Genomic DNA, 19,238 nt, shown 5'->3' with positions numbered 1-19,238 from the left:
AACAAAAGTTGGAGGGAAAAACAAAATTTGAAGAGCTTTCGTCGACTGTAATATCCCATCGAAGTCTGGTAATAGTAAATTAAATCATACAAATCCAAACCACAAACAGAAACCTTTCACGCTTAGTGTGGTTTTTAACAACACTTTCGCCATCAGATCAACACTTTCATCAGTCTTGGGCAGATACAAAGAATGATTCCACAACTCTTACAAACAGTAACCAATCACCTTTGTGGAAGCAAGACATTGCTCTTTGTGGATTTGAGGAATACAATTCTACATAGAAGATTTGCAGCAACCACCATAAACAAAACGACCTACACGAAGATATCAACATCCTTTGTTCGGATCCTTATCCAGTGGATATGGCTGTACACTTGATAATATATCAGTATGTGATATCGAATCATAAAAGCACTCGATTCAGAAAGTTGACCCGGACGAATGAGATGAGTGGCTGCTAGAACTTGAGCCATCTTTTTTCCAGAACTCCAAATTCCGGCAACAATTTAAAAGTCCGACCTGATAATATCAAATTTGAAAAAAATTTAAAACATTGATTCAACAGGGGAGTATGTGGTGCCCACAGACTCCCAGCTGACAGCTAATGGAATGAAAGGCAAAACATTATATCCATCTGATTATCAGCCAATACCAGAGAGAAATAAATTTGTATGGCATATTTTTCTAATAAAATGAGCAGCTAATCTAAATAATTATATTTTATTTTATTTTCGCAACTATCCAGAAAACAACCATGTCCAACTCCTCTGTCACAACAATCAAGAAACAAATTCTATCACTGTTAATACTGATCATATCAAGAAAATACCCCTTTGTTCCTCTACCTGTAGTGTCGTTACTCAGGAAGGCCAACGAGTATGCAACTTTTGTCTGATTCTGCACGGTGTAGTCTCATGGGAGCATCTAATTATCACTGTACTACCTTCACCCTTAGAAGAAGGATTGTTCGTGTATCCAGAAAACTACTAAAGCGTTTCAAGAGATCTTTACCTATTTGCTCAATAACTCGGAACATACTGTGTGATATGTAATAGGTAACAAGAACCATGGAACATGTCATATTTATGTTGGACATAATAAGTGATGGCCTTGGAATATTGACACCATTTTGAAATCCAAAAGGAGGAAATATAAAGCTGACAGCAGCAAACAGCAGACATTCATTAACGAGTTTTCTCTAAGAGAAAGGAATTATGTTGTCCACAGAATTCAATTTAAAAACTCAGAAATTAAAAGAACAATATAAACCATGAAATCTCATTGTCTTCTATAAAGAAGAAAAATATTTGATGTTATGGGAGGAAATAGCACCAACCATTCTACATTATGCAAAAGCTGCAGCTAATAAAATTGCATCGGTAAAGTAACAATCTAGGACCTCCAAGATATACCTTCCATCGCCGTCTCTGACCAATTTTGTTTAGAATAATGGACAACCTATCAATGATTTCATTAAATGTTGGTCTTTCAGCAGGGTCTTGACTCCAGCATCGCTCAATCAACCTACAAAAAAGCATGATGGATATGTCAGGCACTCTGACATGCAAGAAAGCAAACACAAGTTGAATAACATCAGAGAAGAGAATGCAACTAAGCTCTACAGAAAGTGGTCTCTAATTTAACAGTAAGTAACAATTTGCATGTATAGTTGAAATCTTTTAACAAGAAAAAAAAAATCAAACTTCAAAGTTAACATTGAGAATGAGAGAGATTTCCTCTGAAGACAACTTTATACAAACTGAACACAACCAATTTTTTTCAGACAAAAACATAGGTTAAGATATTTTATTTAAACACTTATGTTTGTTTTCGACTTTTCCTTTATATCACCGGGCAGCTACAAAATATAATGGGGATGGTAAGCTTGAGCATTGATGAAAGGGCATGGTAAATTTGAGTATTGATGGACAGAGTGAGTGGTGAGAGACCATCTGTTTCTTTCATGAAGTGAGCCACTTGAAGTGAGTCTAAATACCACGTTATCTATCTTTCGAATCAACCTCCTCACACTTTCATGGCCTTTCAGCAAAAATATGAGATCTATAAGATAAACATTGTGGCTCATTGTGCAAAGCTCTGTCCAAATATTCACTCTTTTTGTCCCTTTCCAAACATGAACTATCCCATCCATCAGCCCATTGTCTAGCCTTGTCCCCTAGCACCATTTCCCTGCCAAATAGCTCTTTCAGTTCTCAACTATCTAAATCTGCTGCCATATGAAGCCAAGCAACAAATATTATTCGGAGAGTCTGCATGGAAAGGAACCAACAACCAACTGGAACTACTTATCAAAAAAAAAAAACAACCAACTGGAACTTCCATGTTCCTCTTAGTTGTGCATTTTATGTACCAAAGATTTTATTTTCCTGATGACTAAACATGCTTTCCTGGTGCCTCATGTTTTATTTTAAATTATCTCAGTAACTGATAATTATGCAACCAAAATCTAGAGTCTAGAACCTCTTAAGCTTGCCCTTATCACCATGCTCATGCTGCAAGGCCTATACAGATTTGCCCAATGTTTGTGTACAGTATCTAATTTCATTCAAGAATGAAAAACAGAAATTAGGCTCAAATTTGACAAATTATACATAGAATAAAATACCACCCCTAGCAACTACTCCATCATTTCCAGAGAGATTTTGCCATAGACATCAAGTGCATCTTTTATCATGTTCAGTGAGATTGTGACCACGTAGGAAGACCAAAAGCTAAAGAAGTGTTGAGGGACCAGCATTGAAAAGCAAAACAAGTCAAAGTACACAAATAGAAGGATTTTAAGACAAGTCTTACTCTTTTAATCCATGTGCATATAGCTTTTGTGTTCTAAAAGGGGGCCTTTCATTGGATGCGTATGCTTTAGGAACATCAGCATCTTGCATATAACAGAAAGGTGGACAGCCTTCAATCATCTGGAAAAAACCAATGAAGAGTTTATATTTAGTGTGTTCCACTCAGTTTATGTTTTTTCTCCATAATACAAGCTGCATAAATTATACAATGGTAACAATGTGAACTTTGTCCAAGAAATTCAAGATACAAAAATCAGATTTCTCAAATCAAAGATGTAATTGAAGTCAAGCAGAAATTAGACTTTCACACCATGATTTATTTTATGATTAAATTTTTGAGTGAAGTAATTTAATATAGGATAAATTCTAAAATTGAGTCATAAAGTGAAATTAGGCAGTTTTAGATTACATAAAATTGATATATTAACTTATCGAGTATAAGTGGGGAAGAAATTTCAAATTCTAAAAATATTTGATATTTTTTATTTATTATTACATAGGAAGAAAAGGTTAGAAAAGATATCACTCAGATGGTTAAAATAGAGAGGAATTATCCTGATACTCCTAACTGAAGATAAAACAAGGGTAACTATTTAATGTTAGTTAAACATGTCCAAAGGAAACCCATAATGCACCAAACATGAAAGGTGATCAAACCAGCAGTGTGAGTAGAAGTAAGACGTAAGAAACCGTTATTAGAAAATATAAGAAAGGATTTGATAACTCATTGTTTGACTACTTATATTGTTTCAACAGACTTCAATTGCTAAAACAGATCCATGTAGTTAGCTCCAAACAGTTGAGACTTGAGTTTTTATACCTGGGATAGCTCATCTTTGGCATGGATCAGATCCCATATGAAATCAGAATATAGATATTTCGCTAAATTTTACTTTTCTGAAGCTAATAGAACATGCATGCACTCGCGCGCACACACACACACACACTCTCTCTCTCTCTCTCTCACACACACACAACATACACACACATTAGTTATCATCCTGAAGCCCTTAGGGTGTGGGACACGTCATCACCTTCTTCTTCTTCCATCACTCCTCCTCCAATCTTCTTAATACCACGACATGCATCTACTGTTCCAAGTACTAAATGCAAGGGACCCTCTGTCTTGGCTTCTCAGTGCTCAAGTCAAGCAACACAGTCACACCATATACGTGCTATTAAGAAATCTGGGCTATAGGATACACGTAATGTCTCTTTATCAAGTTACTAAGGTGTGTAAAATAGACGCTTCTAACTTGGCTGTCCACTTGAGCAGCAAGGATACTCTATGGTAGTCATGCATAATTTACATCTATGAAGTAAGCATGAGTTCCTGATTTGAAGTACTGAAAAGAAATGAAAAAGTAGCTGTAACCAAGTAGCATACTTCTTTTGGAGTAAAGATCTAAAGTCAAATAATTATGATGGTTTGTGAAAAAAAATAAAATTTACCTCTTGTAGAATCAAAGAAAATGCAAAAACATCCACTTTTGTATCATATTCTTCATTACGAAAGACTTCAGGAGCCACATACCTGCCTGTTCAAAGAGAAGTGATAAAGGTGATAAATGATAAAAGAACATCACTCTATCACATTAAAATTCAATTATGCAATTATTAACAATAAACTAGCATGCACAAAGTTCAATAGCAAACTCCTTTTTCCTTGATATCCTTCAGATATTTTAATCATTGTCCTCTATGTTTGCAGTAAATCTTGCAGAATGTTTGCTCCACTAAAATAGTGTGAAGCAAAGACACTTCAAAATGCTTAACATGCCTGTGTAATCTCGAAGTCAGATTCTGGCACTTGCTGCACCCTACCTCACCTTGTCTGGTACTTCAAACCTATTACAACTCTCGTACTATTAAAATGTTAATTTTAAAGTACTGCTTTTATATAGAATATTTATATTATCAGTATACAAGGCTTCTAACTCCTTGATGTTTCTAGTATTTTTACACATGTATCCAAAGTTTGCAATAGCACCTGATACGGCTTGGTAGGGGCCATATTATCGGTCCAACAACTTAGTGGCATGTTGTCATGGACTTAACTGGAATAAACTAACATAAGGCACCCTTATGATATTAGTCTACAAAGAGTCAACAAGTACAACCTCACACAAAAGAGAAAGTTGATTAATTTAAAAACGGAGGCACGTACAAGTCTTAGTGTCTCACTCAAAATCACAGCTCTCAAATAATTCAACAAAAACTTAGAAGCTAAGAAGAAAACAAGGATCTTAAGAAGTACAAAGACAAGCCACAACCCATAAGTCCAGCGAACATCGCTTAATCGGGTGTCAAAGACATTGACAAGCCTACCACTAGTATCAACCCAAGTCTCTATACTATTGGCAAGCTTGATATGAAGTCCAATGGTATCCCAAGACCTCTATGGTACTAAAAGATCCACTGGCTTCTATTACTTCAACTTGTCTTGTTAGCATGTGAGACAAGTCTGAACATATTTCTCTATATCAGTCCTCATTTTTTACCAGTAGAAGGCCCTTTCCACAAGAGCCCAAGGTTTTTGTATTGTATGTCTCGCCTAGAGAGAATTATGACACTCTCTCGAGAGTTTTCTTCTCAAATTATTCACCCTTCGAACATAAACTTTGTTTCCTTTCGTGTAGCCATTCTAGATTCAAAATCGTCATGCCTTTTCTTTTACTGTTGACTATGGGTCATTGTACAATCCACTCCCAATCTTGGGTAGAAGGTGGAAGAACTACATTCGTCAATTACACCTTTCTGCATAAAGCATCAACAATGACGCTTGCTCATACTCCATCACCATATTAAAGTTATCCAAGAAGTCATGCTCTCATGCTTGCTTTTAAGAGAGCTTCTTCTAAGCTTGGAAGCAACTCAATGAGATAGTGTTCACCTTAGCATAAATCACATCCTGAGAAGGTAGTGTCTCCACACTTATAAATAGTAAACCATTGTTGTCATCTCATTCTCATGCATGAGCACCTGCTAGTCAATCTAATTGAGCTTACGACTCTCATAGGCCACCTAGTGACTTGTGCAATAGCACTCCTCCAATAGTCCGAAGAATCTATGTAGACTTCAAATGGCTTTGCATAACCTGATAACATTGAGTATGAACATTTTGTGTTTCTTTTTATAAGATTTGCCAAGTCAGCATATTTGTGTCATGGCATGTCCATCTCTAATATTAATATCCATGGTTCTGATATAGGAACTAATATGCTTAATAAGGCAAAATTCTAAACTATGAAAAAGCACCAGATTGGATAAAGCTCAAACATGGAGAAGAAAAGCAAACACATCATTGAGTACTATAAAAAATGCATACCTTCATGTGACAAGTACAGAGTATGATTTATCAAATAAGTAAATACAGAAGTAAATGATTCTAGACTTACAGGCATCTAGACATGTCAATGGCCTATCCTCTCTTGCAGTTTTTGCCACTTTTAACAACTTGCTAACATCAAAATCCGCAACTTTCAGATGTCCAGTATCATCTAGCAAGATGTTTCTGTTCTCTCGCGATAAGGAAAGTAATGATTGTTTGAAAAATTCATAGTTCCCAGGTTGATAATCATAATACCAAGAGAGACTGTGAAACAAGTAAAACAAAAAATCTGACCAAGTCACTTACGAAGGCTCAAGATCACGGTGAATGATGGCTTCTGGTTTGTGCTCATGCAAATAGTTCATCCCTCTAGCATGTTAATTGAAATAAGAGTCAAATTATGCTTGAGGATTATTAAAAGTGTTCAAATTAAGAAAAGATAAAAATAAGAAAAGCTCCAATGGGACATGACGCCTTATAATCATCCTCAACATCTTTTCAGAAGTGACTTTCAAATTCTAGTCCTAGCAAAATTGCAAAAAGACAAACTTGCCCAAAAGAAAGATCACTCCAGACTGCACTTGATGCAGTTAAAATCCGAAAATTTAAAAGGAGAGGGAATAATAAGCGATCCCATTGTAAATAAAGTTCATCTCAACAACAAAAACTAAGCCTACTATGAAACAGATACACTAAGTTCAAAAAAAGAAAAGAGTGAAAATTTAATGTGTAATGTTCAATCTCTTGTTCCTGCATAAATGAGAACAAAGCAAGAGAACACAAATGACAAAACGTAAACCAACCTAGCTATGTCAAGTGCATAACGGACTGCTGATGCTGGGGTTTGAGCTCCTTCCCTCTTCAAAAAAGCACGAAGATCGCCCTAAATACCAAAATAACTAAATATTATAAAATCACATCTCAAGGCGATGGAAAGGCTCATATATTGATCGATATGAGGATACTAAAATTTAAATTGTGCACAAAAGAAAAGGCAGCGTAGACACACAAAAAAAGAAAAAAAACAAAATGAAGACTTCTCATGAACATAACAATATTTGGATTGAAACCTACATGGAAAAGCAAAACATCTAAGATGCATTCTGAATTCAATGGGCATCAGAACCCTACCCAACCACCCACTAGCATTGCCTGGATTCTTTCTGCTTCCTTTCCTTTATTTTACATTTTGTTGATCTCTCTCTTTCTAATAATACTAAGTTACTGAAAACATGTCATATCCTGCTTAGCAGAATAATCTAATCACAAAATTGAGAGGCTGCTCTGAACAATTCCAGTTTAATCCATGAGTAGTTATATCAGAACAAAATAAAAACAAACTTCACAAATAATAAGCAAAGTAAGCTAAGAGTTTGCAGATTTTTTCAAACAAGGAATTAATCTCGATTGGACCAGTATCAACTGATGGATACAAACTGGTCCAAGTAACATTATTAAAGCATATAACTTGGTGCTAGTGTAGTACTCTGCAAGGACTGCACTACCACCTGAAACAGCACAAAACGGGTGGTACATACCTGTCCAGGAGTGGATCAGTATGCGAACCGCCTCTGTTTTGGGTGGTCCTGTCCAACTCAGTATTAAAAAAAATAAAACAGCCATTAGAGCTCACAAATGTAAGCCCTCTTCTCGCCATTACCCTCTTCTTGTGGCACTGTTTCCATTCGTCACTGCTGTCGTTCGTCATCATCTATCTTCCTGTACACACTCTCTCCTCCTCCTACTACTACTACTCTTCCTTCTTCCTTCTCCTTCTCCGCCACTTCCTCTTCTTCCTCCATCGCTTCTTCTTCCTTCTTCCTTTTTCTTCCTCCTACATTGTGCCTTCCTCTTCTCCATCTACGTCTTTTATAGATACTATGCTTCTACGTCTTTTATAGATACTTATTTTATTATTATTGTTTTATCCAATGACACCTCACCAGATCATCTGCTATATAGATAATGTACTGATCCAATAGGTCACTAAAACTAATATCAGACTGATATTTAAATCTTAAATTCAGGTAGTAATCAAAATGTTCATCCAAATTACAAATAGAACCTTTGGCAAATATTCTGTAACGATCATCATCGGACTACTCTGAGTAACAGCTCCCAAGAATTGGACTACATTAGGGTGTCGTATCTGCTGAAGCAATGCCAGCTCATCCCTGAATGCTTTTCTGCAGAACAGAGAGGAAACTTTAAAATGACATTAAAATTCAAAAATAAAGATAAGAAAGGAAAACAATACACCAAGTGAATATCAACATATGAGACTACCACAAAACATATAGATAACAAGGACCAACCCACACTTTATCCTCATCAGCAATTATATCTTCATTAAACCTTTTAACAGCAACTTGAATTCCATGCCATGTCACTACCCGAAATGTTCCCTAAAAATTAAGGTTCACAAATGAAGATTTATACAATCTAGCTGAAAGTTAAAATACAGAATCTAAAGAAAATTTATACAAATAAGGGTTAGCAGGCATATTATGGTATTAGAAACTGACAAAATGCTAACTCAAACAGAATCATATATATGTATTATGTCTAGTGTGGAGGCACTTTAATGATGATTAAAAAAAGAACTGTGTATAAGTGTATTTGGTTAATATCCAAACATGTGAATGCAGAAATAAATTTTCTATTAAGAGCAATGATTTGAATACCGTAATGTACTACCTACTACGGGCGGTATATATCAAGGTTCGCTGTACCGTACCGTACCGTACCGGCGTTTCGACCCGGGCTCAGTACGGTACGGTAACGGTATACCGGGCGGTACATCAGGGTGTACCGAGTGGTACGCCCTGATGTACCGAATATTTTTTTTATTTTTTTCATACTGTAGCAGTGCTACAGTATAGTACTGTAGTATTGTAGCAATACTACAGTATAGTATTGTAGCAATGCTACAGTATAGTATTGTAGCAATGCTACAGTATAGTACTGTAGCACTGTAGCGGTACCGGGCGATCCGCGTACCGGTGACCTGTCGGACCGGTACGGGCGGTATGCTTCGGTACGGCAGACCTTGGTATATATTGGTTCGCCAGTAGATCGGCATGCGGAGCGCCCACTACCAGGCGGTATCAGGTATTTGGCCCCGTATCGGGCGATACGAGGTTGTACCGAACGGTAACGATCAAAATTTCGATCGTTACTAACCTGTACAGCCAGTACTGGTCAATTTCAACCATTACTGACCTATACCGGGTGATAACATCGAAACTGACCATTACCGAATGGTAACAGTGTTCCGACAATCAATTTGACCGTTGGAGGACTCCTCAAGGGTTTTTAAACCCTTTCCTCCTCTCTATTTCAATCCATTTCACTCTCACACTTTCTTAAACTTTCTCAAACTTATTTTTTCTCATATTCTCTCACATTTTCACTCTCTTAAACTGAACAAAGCAACGAATTGTGGATTAAATCAAATTTAGAAGGCTAATTTGGGAGGATAAAGAGGAAAACTTTTTAATCAAGAGGTATGTATTCTCTTTCTAGATTTTTATTGATTTATGAGATGATTAAGCCTATTCTATGTGATGTATGACTTAATGTCTAATATGTTGTTTGATATGTTTTTGATCAATGTTTGAAATATCGTATCGTACCAGCGTTTCGACATTCGCTCGATACGATACGATACTGTATACCGAGCGATATACCGTTCAGTATATCGCTCGATATAATATATATATATATATATATATATATATATATATATATATATATAAAATATTTTTATATATAAATATTTTTATAAAAGGCGACGTCATGTCACCTCGGCAACGTCGTCGAAAAAGGCGACGTCGCCTTTAATATATATATATATATATATATATATATATATATATATATATATATATATATATATATATATACATATATATATATACATACATATATATATATACATACATATATATATATACATACATATATATATATATACCGTCCGATAATGGGCGGTTCGTGTACCAATCAACTGACAGACTGGTACATACCTCCCGGTATGGGCGGTATTATTCGAAACTATAACTTGCTTTTGATGGTAGAATAATATTAATTAAGGAGTAATTAAGGTCTTTAATGTTGTGATTAGTGTGTTTAATATTGATTTATTTAAAATTAGACACTTAATAGTTCAAATGTTTATATTTCATGTATATTAAGTATTGGATCATATGTTTGTGATGGTATAATAGGTTTAATTAGGTTTTAATAACTAGTAATTTTAGTGATGATTTAATCGAAATATGATCGATATTGGGTCAATTCAATATCTTTAATACCTATTAAGATGTTTGTCATGTTTATAGTGTTGAAAGAAAAGTAATTAGTGGATAATTAACTATATTAATAATGTGATTAGTGTATCAAATGATGATTTCATCGTAATTGGACCTATATTGGATCAAAATTATGTATTTAATACTTTTTTTATGTGTTTAATATATTTATGATATGTTATCATAATTTAACCAATATTGGAACGGACCGAAATTGCGAATCTTGCAAAAGGCTACTCCTCAAAGTCTGAAAAAAATATGTGGCACTATTCTTACCTAATTTACATTAGTTTTGCTAAAACTAAACTAAATGTATATTTATTTCTGACTTAAAAACTCTATCCTAACTTTATTTTTTTTCTTTCTATTTTTCAGGTATTTTCGAAGGGTCTTATGCCTATTTTAGGCGTATCGAGCTCGAAACATCAATATGGTACGATATTTAGAACCTTGATTTAGAGTACAAAAAGTCAAATGAGATACTGAAATCAAAGAGGAGCAGTAAAGAGCATCCACTTTGTCTCTGGACATAATTTACTTGGAATGACACTAGTGGCAATTTAATAATAGGAAAACCATATCACCAAATCATTTTTGTGAATTTCAAATACAGAAAACATACAGTGGATCTATCTATCTTTGTGAATTTCAAATTATTGAAGTGGTCATTTAAATTTAACAAAAGTTAAATTCTTTTCCATGCTTAAAGAAATACATTTCACCATATCACCAAAACAAATATTGTGAAGTTTTAAGACAGGATAGTGGAGCTATCTTTAAGTTAGAACAGCCTTGACTAGGTTTGATAGGATCGAGAAACATAGGTAGCATAATTAAGTTGTGCATGCAACTTAAGGAACAAGAATAGCAATAACAAATAGTGAATCTAATATGTCAATAAGATGATTTTATTAGTCCATATTTCATCACATATCCTTGCTCATTTCAAAATTCAGAATAGTACTTAATTTCATCAGAATCATTACCCAGCATCACCATTATGCAATGTAAATGTGAATCTCATGATGAAGAGTATTAGCCAAACCAGAACAAAAAAAAAAAGAAACACTTCTGAAATCAACATCTTGGGCTTTATCTAGTTCACACATTTCCCATGAGAAGGCCAATTTTACCAAGACAAATTTATGGTGTAATAGGAATAAGCTTAATATTGATCTCTTCAAGTAGATGGTTGCTTAGGCTAACTTGAATCAGGCATCATTGCACTTATATCATGTGAAACAGCTTCTCAGTGATCAACAAAGGTCATCATCCTCTGCTCATTGATCAATAACATAAGAAAATTTATTAATGATTGTTTTACCATAATAAATGATGTTTCAACTTTCGAGTTCATAAGATAGTATTGAAGCTGCCTTCAACTCTTTCGAACAGATTACATCTCACCTTGCAATCAAATTTGCAACAAAAACTGCTTTCTTGATACTGTCAAGATGAAAAGATCATAGAAGACAACAACATAAGTAATCAATATGAGACATGAAAATTTTGGTTTCAGAATAGCTGGAATAGGTCAGGTCTATGTCAGATAATGACCTAGGGACTTTTAGACTTAAAGCTAACCTGAAACTGTGCATCCAAGATCAATCCAATTATTTGCAATCAACCCACACAAAATTCTAATTTGGTGGTACTGCAGTTCTACCAGTCTAACTGGTTTTCTGTTAAGAATTTTCATACATCACCAAAGCATCCTACAAAGCATCATGAATACAAGGTTCACCCTGTATTCGTGCATGCGATAGACATTGAGCAGGTCCTATAATTCAGACCTGCCAATCACCCGTGTAGGAACAGCCATCAGAATTCTAAGCAAAATAGCAGCAACAGCAGATGACAAATGACTGAGAAAGAGAAAAAGGAAGTGAGGGACAAAGGACTTGTAGAGTGAAAAAGGAGACCACTTAACCATTGGAAAGGCAATCTTAAGCCATGATCTCAGCTGATCTACCATGCAACTGGAAGAGAGAAAGAGGAGCATTTTCTCCTCTTCAGTAGTGAAGTTGATCAGTAATTTCAAGATAGGAGAGAAAAAGGGACTAAATGATGATGCCAATATTTTTAAAAGTGCTAGACGCTAGAAGGCACCAAGGTCCCAAAATGCCCTAGCGCTCGCCTAAGTGCCCACCCGAGCGAAGCACTCCCAAATATTAAATTTTTAAAAATATATATTACAACTGATAAATTTGAATGAAAAAATAAAAAAATACATCAAATTGCAACAAATAAAAATCCTATCAGGGTGCTGTTTTGCAGGAAATAAGACAAGATATGAATGTGATATTCCTACCTACAGTTCTAAGCTGTAGTTTCAAAATGGGGTGCAATTTGAGGTGGGTGTTATGCAGTGTTTTTTAACAGCTGTTATGTTCTAAGCAGTGTTTTCATATCAATGTGATGTTTACCTATGAAATGAGAAAGAGAGGACTGAGCAGATGGAGAAGTAACTGACAAAAAACTATGGAGGAAGGTGGGGGGAAGGTGGAAACCAATGGCAGACAAAGGTAGTTGGCGAGCGATAGGGTTTCGCTTTGCTGGTTTTTGGTTTCTTTCACTTTTCGGGGGGTTAGGGTAAGTGATTTTAGTTGGTTCGATTGGAGCCATTGGACCAACTTACTTCATCCAAGCTGACCGCGATCAACTTGGCTTCGGCACATGCCCAAGTGTGCGCCCGAGTTGTCCAATGCCTGAGCTCAACCGTGTGCTTGAGTGACTCTTTATTGAAACGTCTCGGCCCGAGGTGTTGCAAGGTGCTCGGGTCTTGCCTCACCCGAGTGCCTTTTAAAAACACTAGATGATGCAAAGTTAAAGATTTAGAAAACAATATGTGAACCTATAAAAGTTCATTTGTTCAATTCCTATGTATAGGCTGAGCACAATTTCAACCTAAAAAAAAGAAAAAGTAATAAAAATGTCTCAATCACAAGATCTTAAGCTACTAAATCGTAGTTCAAAGTTTGAACTTCAAACATAAAAAGTCACCCCAACTTGATTTTTCAACAAAGCAATTAGAAGCTAAACCCCTTTTCTTTTCCTAGTTGGACTGAATAAACCAAATAAAGACAATTTTTTTCTAATTGAGCCAGTATATACACCATCAAGTATTAAGATTACTGTATCTAATTCAGATAGGTGATTAACCCATTCTAAAGCAGAATCTGATAGAAGTATATTTGAAATTTAAGACCAAATATTTCACAAAGTACCCCAATTCATTTTCAATTACTACAACACAACTAATAAGGATCTCCAAAAGATGAGTAGCTTGCACAAAAAGGTAGCATATGTGTTCATCTTATTAGATAATAAACAACTAATTGCCTAATAGCATCATTTATTGTGCTATCCCCTGATATGCTTATCTTCTTTTTTTTTTTTTGTTAAGGATCTGCTTATAAAAGAAGCAACATTTTCATCTGTCTTAGGTGTCAGCCAACTCCAGATCTTCTCCTGTCAGCTTCCAATATAGTCAAACCAATCTTCTAGATTGGTCTTCATGAACATAAAAATAAGTACAAACATGGGTCAGTTTAGCATGACTCGGCTCAGAAACAGCTTGGTGACCCTCAATGTGTCAATCCAACAGACTTAAGTACAAGAGTCTGATCCAGCATAGAGTATTCCTACGTGGTTTTTGAGAAGGAAAAATACGCCAATCCAGCATTGGAAATGAGTAAGGAGCCCAATTCTACGAAGCATAGAAGTGGAGAAACCTTTTTTAAAGAATCTGATAGCCAATTTAGGAACTAATGGAGCTAACCAAGATGCTGCACCACCTTCTAACAGTAATAGAATAGACTTTTCTATTTCAAGTTGTTTGTGGACTAATTCTGTTGTTATCATTAATGGTAGATAGTTGATCAAAAAAGAAGTCCTCACCTAAGTGTTATGCTTGGATTTTCTTCTTCTCCGTGCAATAAACACAATGCATCAAAGATTAAAAATAAATTCTAATTAAGAAAACAAGCTAAAAGGACAGCACATTATTACTTTGAATTTCATGTGTAAGAACAAGAAAAAGAAAATGACAACCATCAGGGATTTTGTTAAAAGTTAAGACCATTAATTCTTGTAGTTGCAAAGGACAAATAAAAGTGTAAGTACTTTTGTTATGTCAACACTGTTTGTGAAATCAAGCTCACTCGGATCGATCTCATATTCAGGGACTTCGCGAACATTTTTGACATGCATGGGAGCAACCTAAATAAGGGACAAAGAGACAAGAATGAATATTAGACAACAGCTTATCATAGAAAATAACATGATCCAAACTTGCATGACATACCCGAACTTTGGCACCATTCTTCTCCAAAAGCCTAATAACTTCATTGTTGTTGTAGTGTATTGCGTCTGCAAGTGGCTGTTAATGATAAAGTAATAAGGAAATATATCTGAAGAAAAGAAATGTGAAGAATACCTCAAAGATCCATGGATTCTTTTATGAGGTAAAAAGAAATGTCGTCTATTTGATGGCAAACAATGGTGTATCTTATAGAAAATAAAAACATTTGATCCAATGTTAATAAGATCTACTTATTTAATAATTATGCTAAAATGTATTGTATTGGTTGAACATCACCATGGCTCACAAGGACTTAAATATTGTGAAACCTTTTTTTTTTTTTTTTGCACCTCTAGAATAGATAAGAGTGATAGACCTAGAAAGTCCTTAGCAGATTTAAGAGTAATTTTACAAACTACAACTTGGAAGTGCTCGGAAGTAACTTTACAAGCCAGCTTATAAAACATTAAGAGATTAAAAATTAAAAAAAAATTATTGAAGCGAAAAAAAACATTTTCAATAATTTATATAATAACAAGGACGATATTCATATTTCCATGGTTGCAAAAGCTACCATAGGACCAAAGTAATAAAACACATTAAAAAACCTTGAACAAGGTGATTGAAGAAAGATGATAAGTACCTACAGAAATTGATGTGGTATCGATCTAATGAGAAATACAGGGGAAAAACTTGCACAAGATATCTATTAGCCTAGAAATGACCTACAATATAATTCCTAGCGACACATACAATGGATTTAAGAAAAAAGGAAAAAAAATGAGTTCAAAGAATTACTATAATGTATAGATAATAAGAGTAAATGAGCAATCTAAACTATTTAGGGTCAACTACATGGGTTCTTTTTCTGCCGCTGAAAGGTTAGGGCAATATCACTATATCCACCATCAATCATTTCTTATTATTTCTAGTAAAGATTTCTTAGATAGAACCTCTACCTCTTCTGGCGAAACTTTCCTAAATGACTTACTTTGGTGATATGAAAGTACATGTGATGGAGCTATTAGCACAAAACCAATCAAGTGGCTACCCAACTTGTATTAATAATCAGCCTTTGTTTCTTATCTAATTGCACTCATAACAGAAAAGTTGTTGGACATAACAGAGGAAGTTTCATTGTATGTATTATTGTTGATGACACTATATTGTTGATGATTAGATAGATAAACTTGGAATTAAAACTAACAGAGATAAATTTTAAGAATTAGATGTATCAGGTTAAGTAAAATTCCGACTAAACATATGAAATGGAACTTAAACTACAACATATATGCAATTCTTGTAATGTAACTAGAAAAGCAAAGATATAGTTGAAATAGATCCAGAAAAAAAGAATGGGGTGGTAGGGATTACTATTGGATCTATTATTCAACGAAGTGATTGAACCATTAAAATGGGTAGGGACAGCAAAATATATTGCTCAACCAATTGCCTCCTAAACAACGGAACTAGAAAAGATAGCTCTAAGGTCAGCTATGCCTTAAAGATCAGAGTATTGAGTAGTCAGGTGAAGAAAAAGGTCACACCACAGTTAGTACCAGATAGCAATATTGAAATTAATACGTGGTGTTAGCTAAAAAGATAGAATTATGAACAATTGTTTTGGTGAAAGGTTTAAGAAAACAATAAAAAAGAAAGATCTAATATGGTTAATACATATCCAAAAAGAAATTTCGAACGTGCAGATTAGGCAAGGTTAATAAATTCAAACTGGAGGTACTAGATAAAGGGAAGAAAACGTAAGAAGATACTTGAATAGAAACAATTAGAAAGGACTCTTAATTTATCTGCAGAGATTGCTCTGGACAAATCTCAATGGGATAAAGATATATGTAAGCCTCCCCATGTAGTTTCCAAAACCAACTTCTTGCTCTCTAAATAAAAAACAATGATGATGTTCAATGAATTAAAGATAACTGAGCTTCATTCTTTCTGTCAAATTGAAGAGAGAACATTCACTAACAGAGTAAAAAGAAAATAACAAACTTTACAGACTCTGCATGATAAACAGGTTTTTAACTCAATAAAATAATCTGAAACAAAAAATTATACTAGAATCTTGAAGACGATACAGCAGGAAGAACTTCTTTGTAGAGAAATAGTAAGCAGCAAACCAAAATGGAATACAGATCTAGAGTTTGTCACTACTATGATGTCCTAAGAAGATTCCACCCTGTTGCATTTTAAGAAAAAACAAATTAATCTGATTCATTAATTAAAGAAGGATACAAAGAAGTGCTTATTAAATTGAATCTAGAGGTGGCAAGCATGGAGACATCAAGAATTACAATGATAGAAAAAATCCCTCAAACCAACTTAGTATGATTGGCAAGGAAAGAAGAAACTGACTACTGGTTATAACTTCAGCTTATTTGTTTTCTATTAGCCATAACTTCTTGATAGAATAATCAAAATCATCCTTTAAAAATCTAAAAATTCTAATTATTGCTATTCTGTTTAGGAAAAATGGCCAATACGAACATCAACAAACATTATTTAGGACACATTCCCCATGTTCTAATGAAATTCAAAGCTGAACAGGGAAACCGGATTTCCAACTTTCAGGAGAGATTCCGTGGGAAATTGACCAATGAAAGTATGAAATCAAATTACATAATAAAAAAGAAACATCAATCATTTTGCTGGTTTTTAACTTTGCCCCCCCTTTTTTTGTCCTTCGATCATCTTGACAAATTCAGCCCAGCCAATTCTAGTCTGTAACCAAAGCTATTTTAGACTTAAGCCGAGAAAATTATTCGTATCAAACTCTAAATTTACATGATCGCTTCCCTTTTTCATTTTAAAGAAAAACTGCTTGAGGTCGTTGGAAGTAAATGTCAATTTAATCACTTAGATCAAGACAGACAATCCAACCCCTATTAGTTTTACAGCCTCTTCGTCTGTTTCATTTACACTACAAAAGATATATGACCAGTCACCCAAAACATTAATCAAGCAATTCGTACGAAAACACATGAAAACGGAAAGTATCAGAAGAGGTAGAAAGAACAAAGGAAAAGAACGAGTCTTTTCTCCATAATAATCAAGAAATACCCGGAAAGAACGAATCACTTTCACAAGAATGGGAAGAAGGAATATTTTCTTCAAGAATCAAGAACCCGAATATCTTTCACGTATCAAGAACCACTTGGAGAGAACGAATCTTTTTTCGCAATAATCATCGGCAAATTAACCAACGCATACCGTGCTGCCCCACCGGTCCTCGGGGTCGGCCTCAGCCCCTATCCGAAGCAGCAACTGGGCGATGTCGGCGAACCCCTGGCACGCGGCGACATGCAAGGCGGTGCGCCCATCGATGTCCCTGAAGTTGACGTCGGCGCCCGACCCCAGAACCTCCTTGATCCCGTCCAGGTCGCCCTCGTTGGCGAGGAACATGAGGCGGATGCCGGAGCCTATCTCCTCGGGGACCTGCGTTACTTTCGCGGCGGGGCCGCCGGATAGGGGGACCTCGGCCGACCGGTCATCGTCGCGCTCCGGGGCGAGAGACGACTGCTTGCCAAGGGAGAACCGCGCCGTGGGCTTCCCCTCCATTACCGGGGGCGGGCTGCGACGACCTTCTTCGGGATCGAGGGATTTAAACCCCGGAGCGAGATCGCTAGCGAACGGCAGATGGGATCGGGATTCAAGAAGACAAGAGAGAGAGAGAGAGATTTGTATGCCGTGTGAAACGCGAGTTTGAGAGGGAGAAAGGTCGTTTAGGGGAGCCAAAAATAACATGAAACAGAAAGCAGAAGGTCCATTACCCGTAAATAACAGCCGTAGCCTAACGCGTTGAGTCGATGGTACGACGTTTCGAAGGGGTCACCTGCCACGACTGCAAAGGCAACACGGTTCCACCTCGAACGAGAAGGGCGGGGCCCCACGCAGTACGCTGATATATTAATTGTAATATTTTGTTGATGTTAGTTTTATGTTATTATGTTAAAATATTAATTTAATGATGATACATTAATCTATTTATTAAAAATTGAGAATTATTATTTTTAGCTAGTATATTTTTGAAGATATTTATTAGCTTAGTTCTTAAAAGTTTCGATAGATTATCATGAGATTCTGAACATAATTTCATCTTTATACTTACTCTTTAAAAAAAATGTGCTACAAATATTATAGATCTATAACAAGTTAATTTACTTATTTTCAAGGATCATGACAAATTGTGGATGCCCCATTGGCAAATATGTTAAAGGAGACGTCTCTTGGACAAAAAAGGTTCAAAAACATTAAAAAAAAAGAATTCGTCCAAAAATAAATATGAAAATCATTAGCTCTCTACGTAAATTTTTGTAACGAGAAAACTTCTATGAATGATGATTTACAAAAACATTAAATAACACGTTATTCGGATTTGGTCTAATTTTTCTCTCTGACTATTTACCACATTGAATTTGGGAATCTTAATTGAGCATTGTCTTCCCAGACCAAGTCAACGT

The 19,238-nt window shown here is 35.4% G+C and overlaps 1 protein-coding gene across 1 annotated transcript; it reads right to left on the bottom strand.

Moving 5' to 3' along the window:
- Positions 1–87: 87 nt before the first annotated feature.
- Positions 88–18,516, bottom strand: LOC135649631 (serine/threonine-protein kinase 12-like). The gene is made up of 12 exons (XM_065168195.1): positions 17,989–18,516; positions 14,767–14,841; positions 14,586–14,681; positions 8,467–8,552; positions 8,213–8,333; positions 6,951–7,030; positions 6,454–6,516; positions 6,215–6,330; positions 4,269–4,354; positions 2,818–2,936; positions 1,416–1,527; positions 88–522 (listed from the first exon to the last, which is right to left on the bottom strand). The coding sequence occupies exons 1-12, from the start codon at positions 18,334–18,336 to the stop codon at positions 424–426; spliced, it is 1,401 nt and encodes a 466-aa protein (XP_065024267.1). The 5' UTR covers positions 18,337–18,516; the 3' UTR covers positions 88–423.
- Between the last annotated feature and the right edge of the window lie 722 nt (positions 18,517–19,238).

Source organism: Musa acuminata, chromosome BXJ3-9, assembly GCF_036884655.1.
Source record: "Musa acuminata AAA Group cultivar baxijiao chromosome BXJ3-9, Cavendish_Baxijiao_AAA, whole genome shotgun sequence".
Taxonomy (NCBI): Eukaryota; Viridiplantae; Streptophyta; class Magnoliopsida; order Zingiberales; family Musaceae; genus Musa; species Musa acuminata.
Note: the sequence above shows the minus strand (reverse complement) of the source record. Positions and strands in the feature narration are given on the sequence as shown.

Coding starts and splice junctions, on each gene's coding strand:
- LOC135649631 (XM_065168195.1), bottom strand. CDS start 18,336: ATGGAGGGGAAGCCCACGGCGCGGTTCTCCCTTGGCAAGCAGTCGTCT. Junction 8,553..14,585: donor ACAGTGTTGACATAACAAAA/GTACTTACACTT, acceptor CTTAATTTTTAG/GGAACATTTCGGGTAGTGAC. Junction 6,517..6,950: donor TATGCACTTGACATAGCTAG/GTTGGTTTACGT, acceptor TTAACATGCTAG/AGGGATGAACTATTTGCATG.